The following is a 16,540-nucleotide window of genomic DNA, read 5'->3' as shown; positions in this document are numbered from 1 at the left end:
TCTAGGGCGGGGATTCTTATCTCAGTACTGTTTATGTGTGGGGCCGGATCATTCTCTTGTTGGGGGTGGGGCTGTCTTGTGTACTGCAGTGGGCCTATCACACACTAGATGTCAGAGTACCGGCTGAAAATGTATCAGGCATTGCCATAGGAAATGCCTTCTGGTAAGAAATGGTGCTTTAGGCAGAAGCCTCGGTGCATGAAGGCCAGAGATGTGCCTGTTGCTCAGTAGGACTCAAATGAGAGGCACAGAGGGCGTGGGAGGAGGTGATGCTTGGGTTAGCGTAGGAGTTGAGAGTCCTTTGTATCCTGTTAACAGTGCGTTGTCAGTAGACATATTTGTTTTATTTAAATAAGTGTGTGTGTGTGTGTGTGTCTCAGTCTGTGTGGATGTGTGTCTCTGTGTGGATGTGTGGATGTGAGTGCCTGTGTCCTGAGAGACCAGTGATCTCAACTCCCCTGGAGCTGGAGTTAGAGGTGAATGTGAGCCACCTGATGTGGGTGCTGGGAACCCATCTCAGATCTTCTGTAAGAGCAGTTTGTTTCTTGACTACTGAGCCATCTATCCAGCCCCATCGATAGGCATCTTTATTCAAAAGTGTTCACTCTTGTGTTTTTAAAAGATAATTATTTGTGGCACCATGGATTTTAAGTGAATCTTAACTTTTCTTACCATGTGTGTTTGGGTAAACACTGGTATGAACTGTCACGTGATGGGGGTTCAGGAGCTGGAGGACCAGACTGAACGTGAGAGGAAGTGTTACCAGTACACAGAGACAGTCCTGCTGTCGGCTAGGACTCCTGGAGTAACAGGAGCTGCTCCTGGAGAGGAGCCGGCAACCTAGACTGATAGGTAGGAGTGTGCTCGAGAGCCTCAGGTAAGGATCAGCTCAGCTAGGCCATGCATCACGTGAGACAAGATGGGATCCTGAGGACTGCTGATTTTGAGGAGAGGGTGAATGAAGGTAAAAGAGAGACTCAGTGAGTCAGTAGACAGGCCAGGAAAAGTTGGTGAACTAGAATCAAGGGAAGGGCCAGAAGATGGCATGCACTTCCAACAGACAAGTCAACTGTCCATTCCATGGAGTAGTTAGGAGCAAGAGACAGCGAGGAAAACCCCAGGGTTAAAGCCCAAGTTGAAATAATCAAAGAGCTAAGAACAACAAGCGTAGGAGCCGACTACATGCTATAGTCTGAGGGTGATGTAATGTAGACTGTTTGTTACCTAGAAGACTCAGTTTGGGGTGATTTTAAAATGAAATACAAAGGAAGTGCTCTCTCTCTTCCAGGAATAGGAGGGCTCTCTGTTCTTTCACCTTGGAATTAGATAAGAGAGTGTGGCTGGTAAAATCCAGACTGGATGCTGTAGCAATGGCGTGTGAGGGAACAGAAAACTTCCAGTGGGAGCTCAGGGCTGCTGCGCATAGCCACAATCAATCTTTAAGAATATAGTATTTTATTACTATTTTGAAATTTTCATGCATTCATACAATGTACTCTGATCATATTCATCCCTTGCTACTTCCTCTAAATCCTCCTGGACCCACCCTTACCCCTCCCCCTCATAACTTTGTGCCTTTTTTATTTTTTAATAACCCACTGATGGCAATGGGTGTGGGTCGACAGCATTGCCTGCCATTCTCAGCCTCTTGCCTGACATCAAGATGGCTCAGCAAGTAAAGTCACTTGTTGCTAAGCCTGATGACCTGAAGTTAATCCCTGGGACTCACATGGTAGAAGAGGAGAATCAACTCCCACAAGTGTCCTCTGACCTCCACATATGGACTGTGGCACACACATGTGTGCACAATCATGCACATAGATAAATATAATAAAACATTTGTGGAAAATAGAACAAAGTAGAGTCTCTCTGTAGAAAGTGAGCCAAGGTTTTTAAGGCTACTTCCTAGAAACTGTGTGGCGAATAGGCAGCTGCGTCAGTTTCTTGTAAGATAGGGAGCCTGCTTGAGCTAGCTGTTGTAAACCCTTCTGGATCGGGAGGGGTGACAAGACAAGATTAGATCTGGAGAGGCCCGGCCTGGGAGCAGGGCCAAGCAGAGGCTTGGCAGAGTTGCTGGGCGTGGCCAGGCCACGTGCTGAAGTTGGAAAGGTGATTAGCGGAAGGGAAGACTGGGAGAAGGGGAAGCAGGTGTCTTAGCATATCCCCAGAATATCCGAAGCATTGCTGGTGTCTGCTTCAGGCTCTGGTGTCGGCCCTTGCTGGAGCCTGGAAGGCTGGAGTCAGAAGATGATAGGGGCTTAGAGAGCAAAGAAAAATGCCCAGAATGGCAGAGGAGCAGATCTGTGACCCATCTGGTTGGGCAGGGGGTCGGTCAGTGCAGGGGCGGTTGTTGACAACAGTCTCACCGTTGCTAAGATGTAAAAACTCACTGGGACCACTGGGACGTAACCCCAGCAGCAGGTCTGAACGTGAAAAGAAAGGTGCCTGTGTGGCATTGAACCCTGTAGCTCAGCTCACCAGCTACAGAGAACACCTTGACCAAGTGAACCCACGGCATTTCTACATTGGGTGTTGGATGTCTGTGGGAGGAAGAAAGGACCAGGCCTTCTTGGGACTTAGGGATACTGCAAAGCCATGAGCCATGGTGCTTTCTAGAAAAAAAAAAAAAATCTTACCAAGCAAAGACTATTAGTGGCCAATGAAAATGAGGACATGGCCCTACCTAGGTATAGTTGAGGAGAAGGGCTGTGTTGTAAACACGAGGGAGAGCTCAGCCAGAGGCAACTGAAAGGGTCCAGACTGAACTGGGCCAGTATGGGAAGGGAGGAGGCAGAGCAAAAGAGGACCAAGAAAGAGCCAAACTCAGAATGTGTAAATTAGGGAATCGGAAGCTGGGGGAAGGGAAGCCCAGCCCCTGGCCTGGAAAGGTTTAGGGTAGGGATGAGGTGGGAAGAGCTGGAAGGAGCCAGGCTTGGCAGATGGTACCATGCACATCTCTTAGTAGGGGAGAGAGCATTCCCTTGAAAAAGATGTTCCTCAAGGCCAGGTGTGATGAGACATACCTTTTTTTTCTAATAGAAATGAGTTTTATTTATTTTTATTGTTTTTATTGAACTATATATTTTTCTCCGCTCCCCTTCCACCCTCTCCCATGATTCCCATGCTCCCAATTTACTCAGGAGATCTTGTCTTTTTCTACTTCCCATGTAGATTAGTTCCATGTATGTCACTCTTAGAGAGCTCTTTGTTGTCTAGGGTCTCTGGGTTTGTGAACTGTAGGCTGTTTTTTCTTGGCTTTATGTCTAAAGCCACTTACGAGTGAGTACATATTATATTTGTCTTTGTAGGTCTGGGTTACCTCACTCAATATGATTTTTTCTTTTTTTTAATATGATGTTTTCTAAATCCCATCCATTTACCTGCAAATTTCAAGATGTCATTATCTCCACACCCCCCCCCCCCCCATAGTGCTCCATTGTGTAAATGTACCACATTTTCTTTATCCATTCTTTGGCCAAGGAGCATTTAAACTGTTCCTAGGTTCTGAACAACCTAAATGCCTCTTGACCGAAGAATAGATGAGATATACCTTTAATCATCACACTTGGGGCAGAAGCTGGTAGATCAGTCCAGGACAGCTAGGGCTATAGAGAGAGACCCCATCTCAAAAAAAACAAAACAAAAAGATATCTCTTAGTGCTTAACTTCTGCTTCGGCTCACCAGGATGGAGTGAATCTACTGTTTCTGTCAACATATAGTACTGGCTACATTACAGATGTTAGGATGTGGGAGGCTGGAATTCATTATCGAACACAAAACAATTTCACAGAAGAGAGAAACTAGATTTAAAGAATGGATTGTTACTGTTCAAATCTGTTAAGACATGGGAGTCAATAGTGATTCCAGAGCTGGAATTTGAAAGGAAACGGAACCTTTGTAACTTTTTTTTTTTTTTTTTTTTTTTTTTTTTGATTTTTCGAGACAGGGTTTCTCCGTAGCTTTTGGTTCCTGTCCTGGAACTAGCTCTTGTAGACCAGGCTGGCCTCGAACTCACAGAGATCCGCCTGCCTCTGCCTCCCGAGTGCTGGGATTAAAGGCGTGTGCCACCACCGCCCGGCCTTTGTAACTTTTTGAATTTTATTATTTCCTGTGGGAAATAAGACATGGTTTAGATTGGTTTCCTGATACTATGTGTAAAATAATTGACACCCAGTTTTTAACCTAGATGTTTAGACCCTGAGTTCAATCATGAAAAGTGAACACACCACAGAGAGGCTGCCTTTGTGTTTAGTATGCTATGTATCTTAATGGAAATAATGGCATTCAAACTTTATACATTCCTAAGTGGTGATGTGAGTTCTTACCAAATGGTGTTGAACAGTATTATACACACAGCTTTGGTTCATGGAAATAATTAGTCATTAGCCAAGATCTGCCATTCAGAAACATTGGTGTTATTTTATTTTTAAAATATTTGTTTTTATTTTATATGTATGAGTGATTTGCCTACATGTATATAAGTGCACCATGTCCATGCCTGGTGTCCACTGAACCACCTCTATTTGTGTTACTTTAAATGGTTCTTATGTTAAGTTTTCCCACACAGCTGTCATCTGTTGTCCTTACCTCTTCTGGCAACTCTCGAATCCTCAGAACATACTTCTTCTGGCATGCCAGTTACACTATTGAGACTGTTGGACTCTTCACCTGCACAGTGTGATTAATTGAGACATTATGTGCTGTGACTTCTTTTGCTACCTTAAAGGAGAAAGTTTGAAAGTCATTTTTCTATACCTTTGTTGACTGAGTTTTCTGCCCTGCCCGGTTCCCACAGTCGTTAAGATTTCCCAAAGAAATCACACAGAGGTCTACATTAACTATAAACTGATCGGCCCATTAGCTGAGGCTTCTTATTAACTTTTATATTAGCCCATTATTCTTGTCTGTTAGCCACGTGGCTTGGTACCTTTTTCGGTGAGGCAGTTACATCTTGCTTGCTCAGTCCTGGCCGGGTCAGGACTGCAAAAAGCAGAATCCTCTTCCCAGAATTCTCCTGTTCTTGTCTCCCTGCCTCTACTTCCTGCCTAGTTGTCCTGCCTGTACTTTCTGTCTGGCTACTGGCCAATCAGCATTTATTTAAAATATAATTGACAGAATACAGACCATTGTCCTGCATCATACCTTCATAGTGCTTCCAAAAGCTGTATATTGCTTTTCAAGTATAAATTGACATTTTAAAAAAAATCTTAGGATTGTTTTTTTCCTTTGTGCAGCTTAAGTAACTTTATCCAGGGCTTGGAGAAGTGGCTCATGGGTTAAGAGTGCTTGCTGCCCTTGCAGAGGACACATTTGGTCCAACACCAGGCAGCTCACAACAGGTAGTTCACAATTGACTTTAATGAATAAAGTCGTGGCCCCTTTGGGATGAGGTAGAGAGGATCTTGCTGGCTGAGGGTGACCTGACTGCCTGGCAGGGACAGATAACCAAACTAGGCTATTCAGGATGACTGAACGGCCCTCCTAAATGAATATCTCGTCCCGGGGTGAGTGCCAGTGGAATATTGTGATCCTGACTCAAGGATTAGTTTCCGCAGTAGACTGTGATTCATAGCCTACACATTCCACCAACTGGTACCCTAGCGCTCCGTGTCTGAGCAAAAGGCACAGATCAAGTTCTCTGCAAGGAAAACTGAATGGAGAAAGACTTTAAAGGGCATTGCAAACGATCATCATGCTAGCCTACAGTTAGCATTGTTTAATAGCTAATGAGTTCCTCCTGAGCCTGAAGTTGGGATCCTTCTAATTTTGACTGGGGCTTCGAGTGACTGTTTTAGCTAAGAATGGCCTTTCCTCATGACCAAGGCTCAGCCCTCTTACAGGGTCATGGAGCTTAGTGGACATTCAAGTCCATGGCAAATGAATTTAACTAAAATATTTACCAGAAACAGAATATGAGCCTGACCTAAGTAGCAAAAATTATTCTAGGGTTTGAAGAGCTTTTAATTGAGAGTTGGGAGGACAACAAAATTTACAGAAAACCACCAGAAGGGGGGAAATGCTATTATATAGAGTAAACTCCAGATGCCTAATTCAAACAGCTGACCGTGTGATGGCCCATAGACTTTAAGTGTTTATCACATTATAACATGCTTAATTGAAAAGTTAAATGATACTTCTTTTAGAATTTTCTGTTGTGTTTCTAGAATTCCTCCTGACTGAAATTGGCACTTTTTAGATTGATCATATAATTGACTTTCCTCTCATTTTTTTTAAGTTTATTTATTATTCTATTTTCCAGAAAATTTCCCAAGTTTTCCTTTTAATTCCAAAATTTTGATGGTTTCATTTTTATTATTTTTAATTATTAAAGTTTCAGAGGGGGTTGGTGTTTCTTCTTGTTTGTTTTGAGACAGGGTCTCCTATTCGGCCTGCATGACATTGTGTAGCCAGGAATGACCTTGAGCTGGATTCTGCTGCCTCCACCTCTTGAGCGTTGGTTTTAACCAGACGTGTACCAGCACACCTGTTTCTGCTGTGCTGCTGGTCAAATTTAGGCTCCCTGCTCACTAGTCAGACAGTGTACCAACTGAGCTACATCCTCCTTCCTGGTTCTCCTTTTAGAAACAGAGCCTCACTTTCTAGCCCAGGCTGGCTTAGAATTCACTGTGTACACAAAGCTAGCTGCAAACTTAGAGCGGTCCTCTTGCCTCTGCCTCTCAAGCCTGGGGGTGCAGGTGTGAGGCACCATGTTTGTCTTTCTTATTTTCTGATACTTCACTTACTGCTTGTACAATCGCTTCTATCCCTGAGAATCTTTCAGTTCAAGAGTCTTTGTTTGGTTTTGCTTGGGGTGCTACGTTGTTTCTTTACGCTCACTGCAGTTAGTTCTTTATTGGGCACTGTTCACCAAGTGCCTGTTGTTCTTTGTTTATTTGTTTGTTCCTTTATGTAGCCCTGGCTGTCCTGGAATGCACTGTGTGTAGACCTGGCTGGACTCAAACTAACAGAGTTCTGCCTGCCTGTGGCTCTTGAGTGCTGGATGAAAAACCTGTGTTACCAGGACAGGCCGTTATTTACTTTTGAAAGAGAATCAGTCTGAAGTTGCTTGTAGGTTCTGTAATGTGGTGTTTTTCAAATTGGGTGGAGGGGAGCGCTTCTTCAGGAAGTAATCTCTGCAGATCTGCCTCTTGTCGCTCTGGTCACTTTCTTTCTTCAGAGAAGACACCTCGTATTGTTATCCCGTGTTATACACACAGTGATAGACACAGAGAGGTGCTTTCTTTCTGGGAGATTATAACTATTAACTCAGAGTAAACAGAATCTTAAAAGTGATATTTGCTTAATCTGATTCTCGAGGTTTTGGTGGGATTAATTTGCAATAAATAAGATTGCCTGGCCTTCACATTTATTGTCTGATATACCTAGGCACATTCTGGAAGCATATCTGCTCCTGCAGCAACTAATTCAAACATATATCATAATATAAAATGTTATTTCCTTAACACATGCAGTGACCTTTTAACATTCTTTTGGGGTGAGGGGTGTTGAGATTAGAGTTTCTCTGTTTAACCCTGGCTGTCCTAGGACTTAAGTGTGCACGTTCTTGACAATACACTAACTCTAAGCATGCATTCCTGTCTCTCACAGACATAGAACCATCCTATTCAAAATGCATTAGAGCTGGGCAGTGGTGGCACACACCTTTAATTCTAGCACTTGGGAGGCAGAGGCAGGCAGGTTTCTGAGTTCCAGGACAGCCAGGACTACACAGAGAAACCCTGTCTCAGGAGGAAAGGGTATGCGTTTAAGAGAGAAGCAACATGGCTCAGTCAGTAAAATACTTGTTGAGCAGGCATGAGGACCTGAGTTCGACTCCCAGCACCCATGTAATATGCTGGCCATGGTGGCTTATGATGGATGGGAGGCAGAGACAGACAGGTCAGCTACCCTAGTCGAATGGTGGTCCCGGATTCCACGAGAGATACTGCCTGCAGAGAAAAGAAAAACCGAAGATGGGTAGTGCCTGAGGAATGACACGGATGCTGTCCGATGGTCTCCACATAGTTGCACACATGAAACATGCACCACATGCTTGTGCATACATGTGCATCCCCCAAAGTGTGTTCAAGAGGAGGGCTAGGTGGAGAAGATATCACAATGGCCTCCTGGTGGAATTTGGTGTGGGATGCTCATCGTTGTGTCTAAAAAAAGCCTCAACTAGGACTTTTAACTTGAAGGAAAGCTTAGTGTGTTCTTCCACAGAGTTAATCAGTGAATAGATTTCATATGCCATAAAAACCGGCCAGATGCTTCCGCATGAGAAAGAAGGACTGAAGCTCAGTACCGTTGTGTTCTAATATGCCCTTGCTCTACCACAGGCTGACAGGACTTTCACCCTGCAGTAGGAAAACCCAACTGGGGAAGCTGCTTAGAAAAGGTTATTTTGGTAAAAATCACACCAAAAGGAAAAAACAAGTGTCTGGAGGGAAAATTCCATCAGGATGACTACAGCCTGATGAATAATGTTCCCAGCCAGTAGCATCCATTCGTACTGCCATTGTTGAGTGACAGCTAAGGCTGGAGAGTATTACCTGGCATTCCTGGAGAGGCGGTTTCCCTTTTACCTGTCTCTCTTTCCCCAACTTGTGGTCAAAGGTGTGGAATTGCTTTGTTTTCTCTGATTACTTTTTCTGTGGGTGCACACGTGTGCACATGCTTGTGGGGGGGCTTGCGGTTGGTGTCAAATCATCTGTGCGTGCACACGTGTGTGCATGCTTGTGAGGGCTGAGGTTGGTGTCAGGGATCATCCTCAATGGTTCCCACTCTACTCTTGGAGATGGGGGTTCCCAGTCAAGCCTGGAGTTTGCTGGCATGGCTAGTTTTACAAGCCATTTTGGGTAGGGGAGTGTTGGAAGAGGCCTCTGCCGCTTTCTCAAGGCTGGAACTCCAGGTGGGTTCTGGAGACTGGAACTATGGGCTCACATTTGCAGGCCAGCGTTCCAGCCACCGAGCCGCCTTCCCAGCCCTCCGATTACCTTATTGGCCTTGTAATCCACCCAGCGTGATTCACCTCCTATAACACCAGTTATTAATTTCATCCTCGTGCCCCTTAGTGCCTCATAAAAGCTGCCTGTGTGTGTTGGGGCTGGAGAGATGGCTCAGTGGTTAAGAGCATTGCCTGCTCTACCAAAGGTCCTGAGTTCAATTCCCAGCAACCACATGGTGGCTCACAACCATCTGTAATGAGGTCTGGTGCCCTCTTCTGGCCTGCAGACATACACACAGAAAGAATATTGTATACATAATAAATAAATAAATAAATATTTTTTAAAAAAAGCTGCCTGTGTCATTAAAAACCATTTTCCACCACTATGTAAAACCTTTTATTTTGGAAATTTTCAGACATACACAAAAAAAGCAGAGGGGATAATGTAGTGAGTGGCCGCCTCTCAGTTTCAGACACTGTTAACATCTTCAGTCATTTTGTCCCATCTCATGTCTTCCTTTCTTATTTTATTAATTTTGTTTTACAGCTCCCCTATATCCTTCTTCTATTTGTTGGTGGTTAGGGAAAACCTTACCAAATCCAAACAAACAAATTGTGCTTTTTAATATATTTGTTATAGAATACTTTGATAGGACAGCCTGCATTAAAAAAAAAAGTCATCTTGTTTGGTTTTTTTAAGATTTATTATTTTAAATGTATGGTTGCTTAGTTGTGTGCACGCACATGTGTGTGTTTATTCATTCTTGGTTTGCTGACATGTAGTGTTTAATATATATTAATATTGTATATAATATATATATTAAACATTGAATGTTACCAAACCAGGGAAGGTTGAGTTGAAGAGAATTCCTTCGTTTCCTTCATGAAGCTGTAGATTGGCAGGTCACTTGTGCCTGTAACCTCAGCCCTCAGAAAGCTGAACCGGTCCACATAGCAATCTCTTAAATTAACAGCATCGTGTAGACTGCTAGTGTGAACTGTAGCGCAGTGGTTTATGGATTTCAAATTTGTTTTCCTGTAAACTGTGGATTAAAGTGTAGTTATCTCCACAGTTAAACAATGAGGTCATACCATGTACAGTGCAGAGAGGCTGACAGATTGTTTCTTTGTTTTACTTTTTGTATGTGCAGTGTTCACGAGTGAGCTCCTGTTTTTAGGGTGCACATGCATTTGGAGGCCACAGGGCGATGTCGAATGTCGTCTTCTGTTGCTCCCGTTGGACCTGGGGCTCACCTATCGGGCTAGACTGAATGGCCAGTGGCCTTCAGCGACCCTTATGTCTCTAAGTCTCTAGTGCTGTTCACATCCAGTTCTTTTCCTTTTTAAGATTTATTTTTTATGTGTATGGGTGTTTGGCTTGCATGTCTGTGTACCATGTGTGTGCAGTGCCTATGGAGACTGGAAACAGGCACCATAACCCTGGATCTTGAGTTACAGGCAGTTGTGAGCTACCATGTAGCTTCTGAGAACCCAACCTGGGTCTAGCCATCTTGCTACTCCAACCTGCCCATATTTTTATGTCAGCTCCAGGGCTCCAAATTCAGAGTTTCATGCAAACACTCTACCAACTCAGCTATCTCTCAAGTCTAAATAATTGTTTCAACCTTTTTGAAAAATATGATTTAAGTCTTCTTAGATGACATTTAACTGTTACATGTTTTATCTCAGTGTAAGATCTCTTGAGCTGTAGATTTTACCTGGCCATGATGTACTTTTTAGTTGGAGGTCTTATCAGTAGGAGGTCAGGGTTATAATTTTAGCATACTTGATATTCAGTGTATTATATATCAACTTCATGTATAATTTCACGTATAACCTAATCTGTCCAGCTTCACCAACAATCTGCAGACTCCGTACGGTGGATTCTATGTGTTAGTATAGAAGCGTGGCTCCCGGTCACCAGCAGAAACAGATGGGTATGTCTAGGGAACACATGGACCACTTTATAAAGATGAAACCCAGTTCCAACCCTGAAGTGCAAAAACCAGAAAACGATCCCAAAGCATATCAGGCAGTGTGAGGAGCATGGCCAGGCTTGGTAAGCTACTCTGATCATCTTAGGTCCTCGTTCATGTCCAGAATGGATCAGGCCATGTGAGCCTCGATGATCCAGCCCTACTGAACGTTCTGACACTTTGGACTGGGCAAGTAGGGCTTAGGCAGAAAGCACCTAAGACCTCGGGGAGACCCAGTGCCTCCTGTCTGCCTGGTCTCACTTGCTGTCATAAGTGCTGATTTGACTTTACAATCTCAGATCACTGGTTCCTTGTTGGTGCCTTCTGTCCATAATGAAAAATGCCTCATTCGGGACAAAGTAGCTAGTTTTAGCAAAGGAGGGGCTACCTTGAGACAGATTTTATTGTCACACCCTTTAAGTTTTTAAAAACTATTTAAACCAGGCATGGTACCCTTAATCCTAGCTCTAGGGAGGTGAAGGCAGCTGAATTTCTGTGATTTTGAGGCTACCCATTGGAGGGATAGACAGTAAGATCCTGTCTCAAAAAAAAAAACAAAAACAAAAACAAAACTAAGCCAGGCAGTGGTGACGCACACCTTTCACCTTTCATCCCAGCACTCGGGAGGCAGAGGCAGGCAGATCTCCGTGAGTTGGAGGCCATCCTGATCTGCAAGAGCTAGTTCCAGGATAACAAGAGGACTACACAGAAAAACACTGTCTCAAAAAACAAAGCAAAATTACTTGATAATTTGTTGTTTATCTCTAAGAATTGAGTATAAAGGAAAGGCAAAAGAAGAAGTTAATTTTCCTTGATTTTATGGTTTTTGAAATGTGTCGTGTCATTATCCATGGGTTGTCATGTCCCATGCCCTCACGAGCACGTCATCTGGTCCCCAGCTGGTGGCCTTGGCTAGGGGACTATAGAACCGGTAAGAAGTGGAGCCTAGTTAGAGGAAGTGAGTCACTGGGGTCGGACTTTGAGGTTTATAGCCAGGCCCTGCATGGGGGCTCTCTCTCTCTGTTCTGCCACACTGTCAGGATGTGTGAGTCCCAGCCATCTGCTTCCCTTTCTTCTTTGCCACAATGGACCGTGTCCTGTCAAACCATGAGACTAAAGAAACCCACCTTCCTCTAAGTTGCTTTAAAAAAAATTTTTTTAATTTACATATATAAATGTGTCCCTGCTTATCTGTATGTGCACCACATGTGTGTAGTACCCACAGAGGCCAGAAGATGGCGTTTAGAGCCCCTGAATTGGAGTTACAGCTGGTTGGTTGTGAGCCACCATGTGGGTTCTGGGACCTAAACCCAGGTCCTCTGTGAGGGCAGCCAGTTCTCCTAACTGCTGAACCATCCATCTATGTTCTTCTTGTTACTTGTGTTTTTAATTTTCTTTTTAAAAATTTTGATTTATAAAGTACTGACATTTGAAAACCCAACATACTATCCTATATTTAATTTTTACCAGTTATTGTAACAAAGTGTAGTGTCTTATCAGGAGGCACAGGGAGTGTTGCTGGCCTTGTGAGAACTGATTACTCCCATGCTCCCATAAGCCTCCACTCTGTAGAATTCATTTAGTGCAGAAAGTTATGTGTAACTGAGGTTTATTGGAAACTTTTTTCTGTCCTGAAATTCAAACCCAGAGTTGTGTGTGCTAGGCCAGCACTACAATGCTGAGCTAGGTTCCTAGTCCTTGAGTTTTGAGACTGTCTCACTGTATGCCTTGGACTGATTTTGAACTAGGCTAAGATATAGTTCATAATCCTTACACTCTGTCTCCCAAGTATGGGGATTTCAGGCCTGCACTCCTGCACCTGCATAGGTTCTTCAAGTTCAGCTTTCCTCAAAACTGTGACACTTCAACTTAACAACTTTTAAAATTCTGATTTTTGAAAAAAATTATACTGGATACTCTTGAATCAAGAGCATTCACCTTCTGTTCATTTTACCACAGTTAGCCTAGGTCCAGCAAGAAACCTCCTCAAAGGAATAAAGTGGAGAATGTTTTATACATATAGCAAAATGCTATGTACACATATACCACAGTTACACAGAAAGAGAAAAGCATTTATAATTATAATAGAAATTTGCTTTTAAAAATGAATTTGGATTTCTCCCTTTTTTATGTCCTAAAAAGTATTTTTGGGAACATAAAATTGGAATCATCTTTGAGTGTTATTTGGTGACCAGACTGTGCCCACTACCAACGACACTCTTCAGGGTCACCTGCATCCTGGATTCTTGCTCATATTTTCAGGTCTTCCCAAATAATACATTTGCCTGAGTGTGCGCTTGCTCCTGAAGCAAGCCGCTTGCCCCTCAAATGTCGGAAATGACTGCCACAGAGACATACTTGATACTCAGGGTGTGGAACAATTGCTTGGCCAGGGACACGGTAATGAAGATCACAGATGCATTGGCCCTCATAGGAACAGTTATTTTTCCTTTGTAAATGGAAAAAACGCCTCGGATTGCCCTGTATTTATAGCATCCATGTGCCTGTACTTTCCAGGGGAGGCCTCTGGTTCATATCCTTCTCAGACCACCAAACAGATCGTTAGTTTTGGGAAATTGTTCATTCTTCTGGTATCGGAAGTCCAGTTCTTTGCAACTATTTTATTTTATATAGAAGTTCAGAAACTGTTCAGAGGCCAGAGAGATGGCTCGGGTTAAAGACGCTTTCGGCATAAGCTGGGAAACCCCGGTTCAGTCTCTAGAACCCGCTCCACAGAGTTGTTCTCCACGCTGTGTGCGGTGGTGTGCGTGTACCTGCATGTGCTCACTCCATTCCAGTAATATACATACATATACATATGTACAATAATAGTTTTAAAAACTTAAGACCTCAATTCAGGCTGAGCAAACGGCTCAGTCGTGAAAGCGCTTGCTATGAAATCATGGAGTTCTGAGTTTGGTCCTCAGAACCCCAGCGAAAAACCGGCACAGGTTTACAGCCCTTACACAGGGGAGCTGGAGACAGGTGGGTTCCTTAGGCGTGTGAGCCAGGGAGCTCCAGACCTACCAATGAAAGGCTGACCGAAAAAACGAGGCAGACAGCTCTGGAGAAACTTGAGTACGCACGCATGCACGCATGCGCAGACAAAGGAAACTCAGTCCTAATTACTTGTTTTAAAGAAGGAGGATCATGGGACTGGGGAGATGGCTCCATCAGTAAAGTGCCTGCCTGGGGTACTAGCAGGAGGACCTGAGGTGGAAACCCAGAACCCACATAAAAAGCTGGGTGTGTCAGCGTGCACCTGTCATCCCTGCACTGAGGGGTCAGAGACAGGAAGAGCCCCAGAGTATGTTGGCTGGCCTAGGCCGAGTCAGCCCCAAGTTCAGGGGGCTGCCATCATTTATATTTTTTTATATTTTATATTTTTTTAAATTATGTATATGGGGGCTGGAGAAATGGTTCAAATGGTTAAGAGCACTGTCTGCTTCTCCTGAGGATTCAGATTTGGTTCCCATGGCCCTCATGGCAACTAACAGCTGTCTGCAACTCCAGCTCCAAGAGAATAGACGCTCTCTTCTGGTCTCCCTAGGCACTGCATGCACACAGTGCGCTACATACATGCTAGCTAAACAACCATATGCTTAAAATAAAACAATTTTTTAAAATTGTGTGTGTGTGTGTAGGGAAGTATATACTGTAAGTGCAGGTGGCCATGCAGACCAGAAGAAGGCATCAGATATCGTGGAACTAGAGTTATGGGCAGTTGTAAGCCACCCAGTATAGGAGCTGGGAACCAAGCTTGGGTCCTCTGGAGAAGTAGCAAGCACTCTTAACCACCAAGCACCTCTTCAGCCCCACCGTGTATGTTTTCATTCCCTGTGTACAGTGTTTTTTGTTTTATTTTAGCAACTTTCAATTTTTCCCCATATCTCCAAGCATTTAATAAAGATGTGCGTTTTTCATTCCATCTTCATACTTATCAGGTGTAGGTTTGCTGAGTTTATTGGAACTTAAGCTTCTGTTTTCCCAAGCATGGAGAAACTTTGCCTTCTTTTAGTTTTACAAATGATTTCCTGCCTTATTCCTCCCCTTTGTTTCACGCCTGGTAAACTTCACTGCTCATGATTGTTAATGGAGAGAGTGCGCTGTGCTCACTGTCACGCTAGCAGTCGAACCCAGCTGGATTACAAATGCTGCCTCCGCTCAGACGAGCATTGCCTGCTACCTGTGCTCGGTCCTTTAATTGCGGCCGTCCAGGGATCAGCGAGGGTCAGGTAGACTTTCTGCAGAGATTTGGAGAGTCATTGTCTTTTTCTGAGACACCCTCACTCACTTTGCAGTAACATTGCTAGCTCTACACTCGGGTTTCCCAGCCCTCACGCCAGAATGTTGCAGATGTGCGCTTTAGGATTAAACAGTTCCACGTGGTCTGTGTAGTTGTGTGACTGTGGCCCCTCCTGCTGCCGCTGCCATTCTGTTCTGCATTTGCGTGTGTTGCTTTGTCTAAGTACGTAGTCCTTCTCTGCAGAAGGGCTGCTTTGTTGCTGCTACCCCGTCATCACCAGACGCTGCGCCGCATTACTTGAATTGTTTTCATTGACTTTCTCTCGATGCTGCAATGGATTAAACAACATCTTACTTTATTGTAGGGGCATGATGAGTTTCTCTTTAAAGCATAATAATGAAATTGAATGTATCTGTAATGCTGTTTCTCCTTCCTTTTACAGACAAGAGATGATTTCCTTGGTCAAGTGGATGTCCCACTCTATCCCTTACCGGTTAGTATAGGTGTTTATAATTTTGGGTTTTGTGTTTATAATTTTTAATTATAATGACCAACATGAGTCTTAAATATATGAGCTCTTTCCAGAAATTCATCTCAATTTTCTATTCACTTGTCTATAAGATTTCCTTACATGAGCTCCAACAAGAAACAGAACTGCTGGGATTGGTTAGCAAGATGGAAACAGGGTTTAAAGTGGGGGGGGGGGTGGAATCACCTTACTAAATAGAGCAGCAAGAGCCTAGGCTCACGGAAGGGAAGCAAGAGACTGTGCCACACTGCAAATGTGAAACCCTAAGAACCGAGTTGGATACAGCCGGAGGAAGGGCTTAGGAAGCCTTTTAGAATCAAACGTCTCTGGGGCGCTGGAGAGGTGGCTCAGTAGTTGAGAGAACTGTTACCGAAGACCTGAGTTCAGTTCCTAGCACGCCTCTGGTACAGCCAAAAACCACAGGTCTATGGGATCCAGTGCCCTCGTCTGGCTTCTCATGGATCCTGCGCATGTGTGGTGCACATTTAAAGTCGGAGGAATGAGCGTTTAAAGAGGCAGTTAGTAGCAGTACACAAGTAAATTGTGTAGGGAAAGAAATAGGCAGGGTTCTGTTCTCACCGTCCAAATAAGCAAAATAAAGAACCAGATGGAAAGCCTTAGTCAGCATGGGTGGATCAAAGGTAAGTCAGAAGGTAGAGGGGTACAGAACCAAAGAAAAGAAATGGTTTCATAGTATGTGTAGTAGTCCATCCTTGTAATTGTGACATTTGAGAGGCTGAGGCCAGAGGATTACAACTGACTTCATAGTGAGAACTTTCCTATAAGTTACAAGGCATAGAGACTAGTTAATGCAAAGAAGCAGAGACGTAATAAAAAGCAA

General features: G+C 43.8%; 1 protein-coding gene across 2 annotated transcripts in view; it reads left to right on the top strand.

Moving 5' to 3' along the window:
- Nedd4 (NEDD4 E3 ubiquitin protein ligase) overlaps positions 1 to 16,540 on the top strand; it is a 97,251-nt gene that overhangs the window by 40,273 nt on the left and 40,438 nt on the right. For both annotated transcript variants that reach the window (XM_041679407.1, XM_041679405.1), the window contains one exon: positions 15,613 to 15,663. In XM_041679407.1, the coding sequence (XP_041535341.1) occupies positions 15,613 to 15,663 (51 nt within the window). The remainder of the gene's footprint in view (positions 1 to 15,612; positions 15,664 to 16,540) is intronic.

The sequence above is a fragment of the Microtus oregoni genome, unplaced genomic scaffold (genome assembly GCF_018167655.1).
Source record: "Microtus oregoni isolate MIOR12 unplaced genomic scaffold, Mior012 000032F_ref0000030, whole genome shotgun sequence".
In the NCBI taxonomy this organism is placed as follows: Eukaryota; Metazoa; Chordata; class Mammalia; order Rodentia; family Cricetidae; genus Microtus; species Microtus oregoni.
Note: the sequence above shows the minus strand (reverse complement) of the source record. Positions and strands in the feature narration are given on the sequence as shown.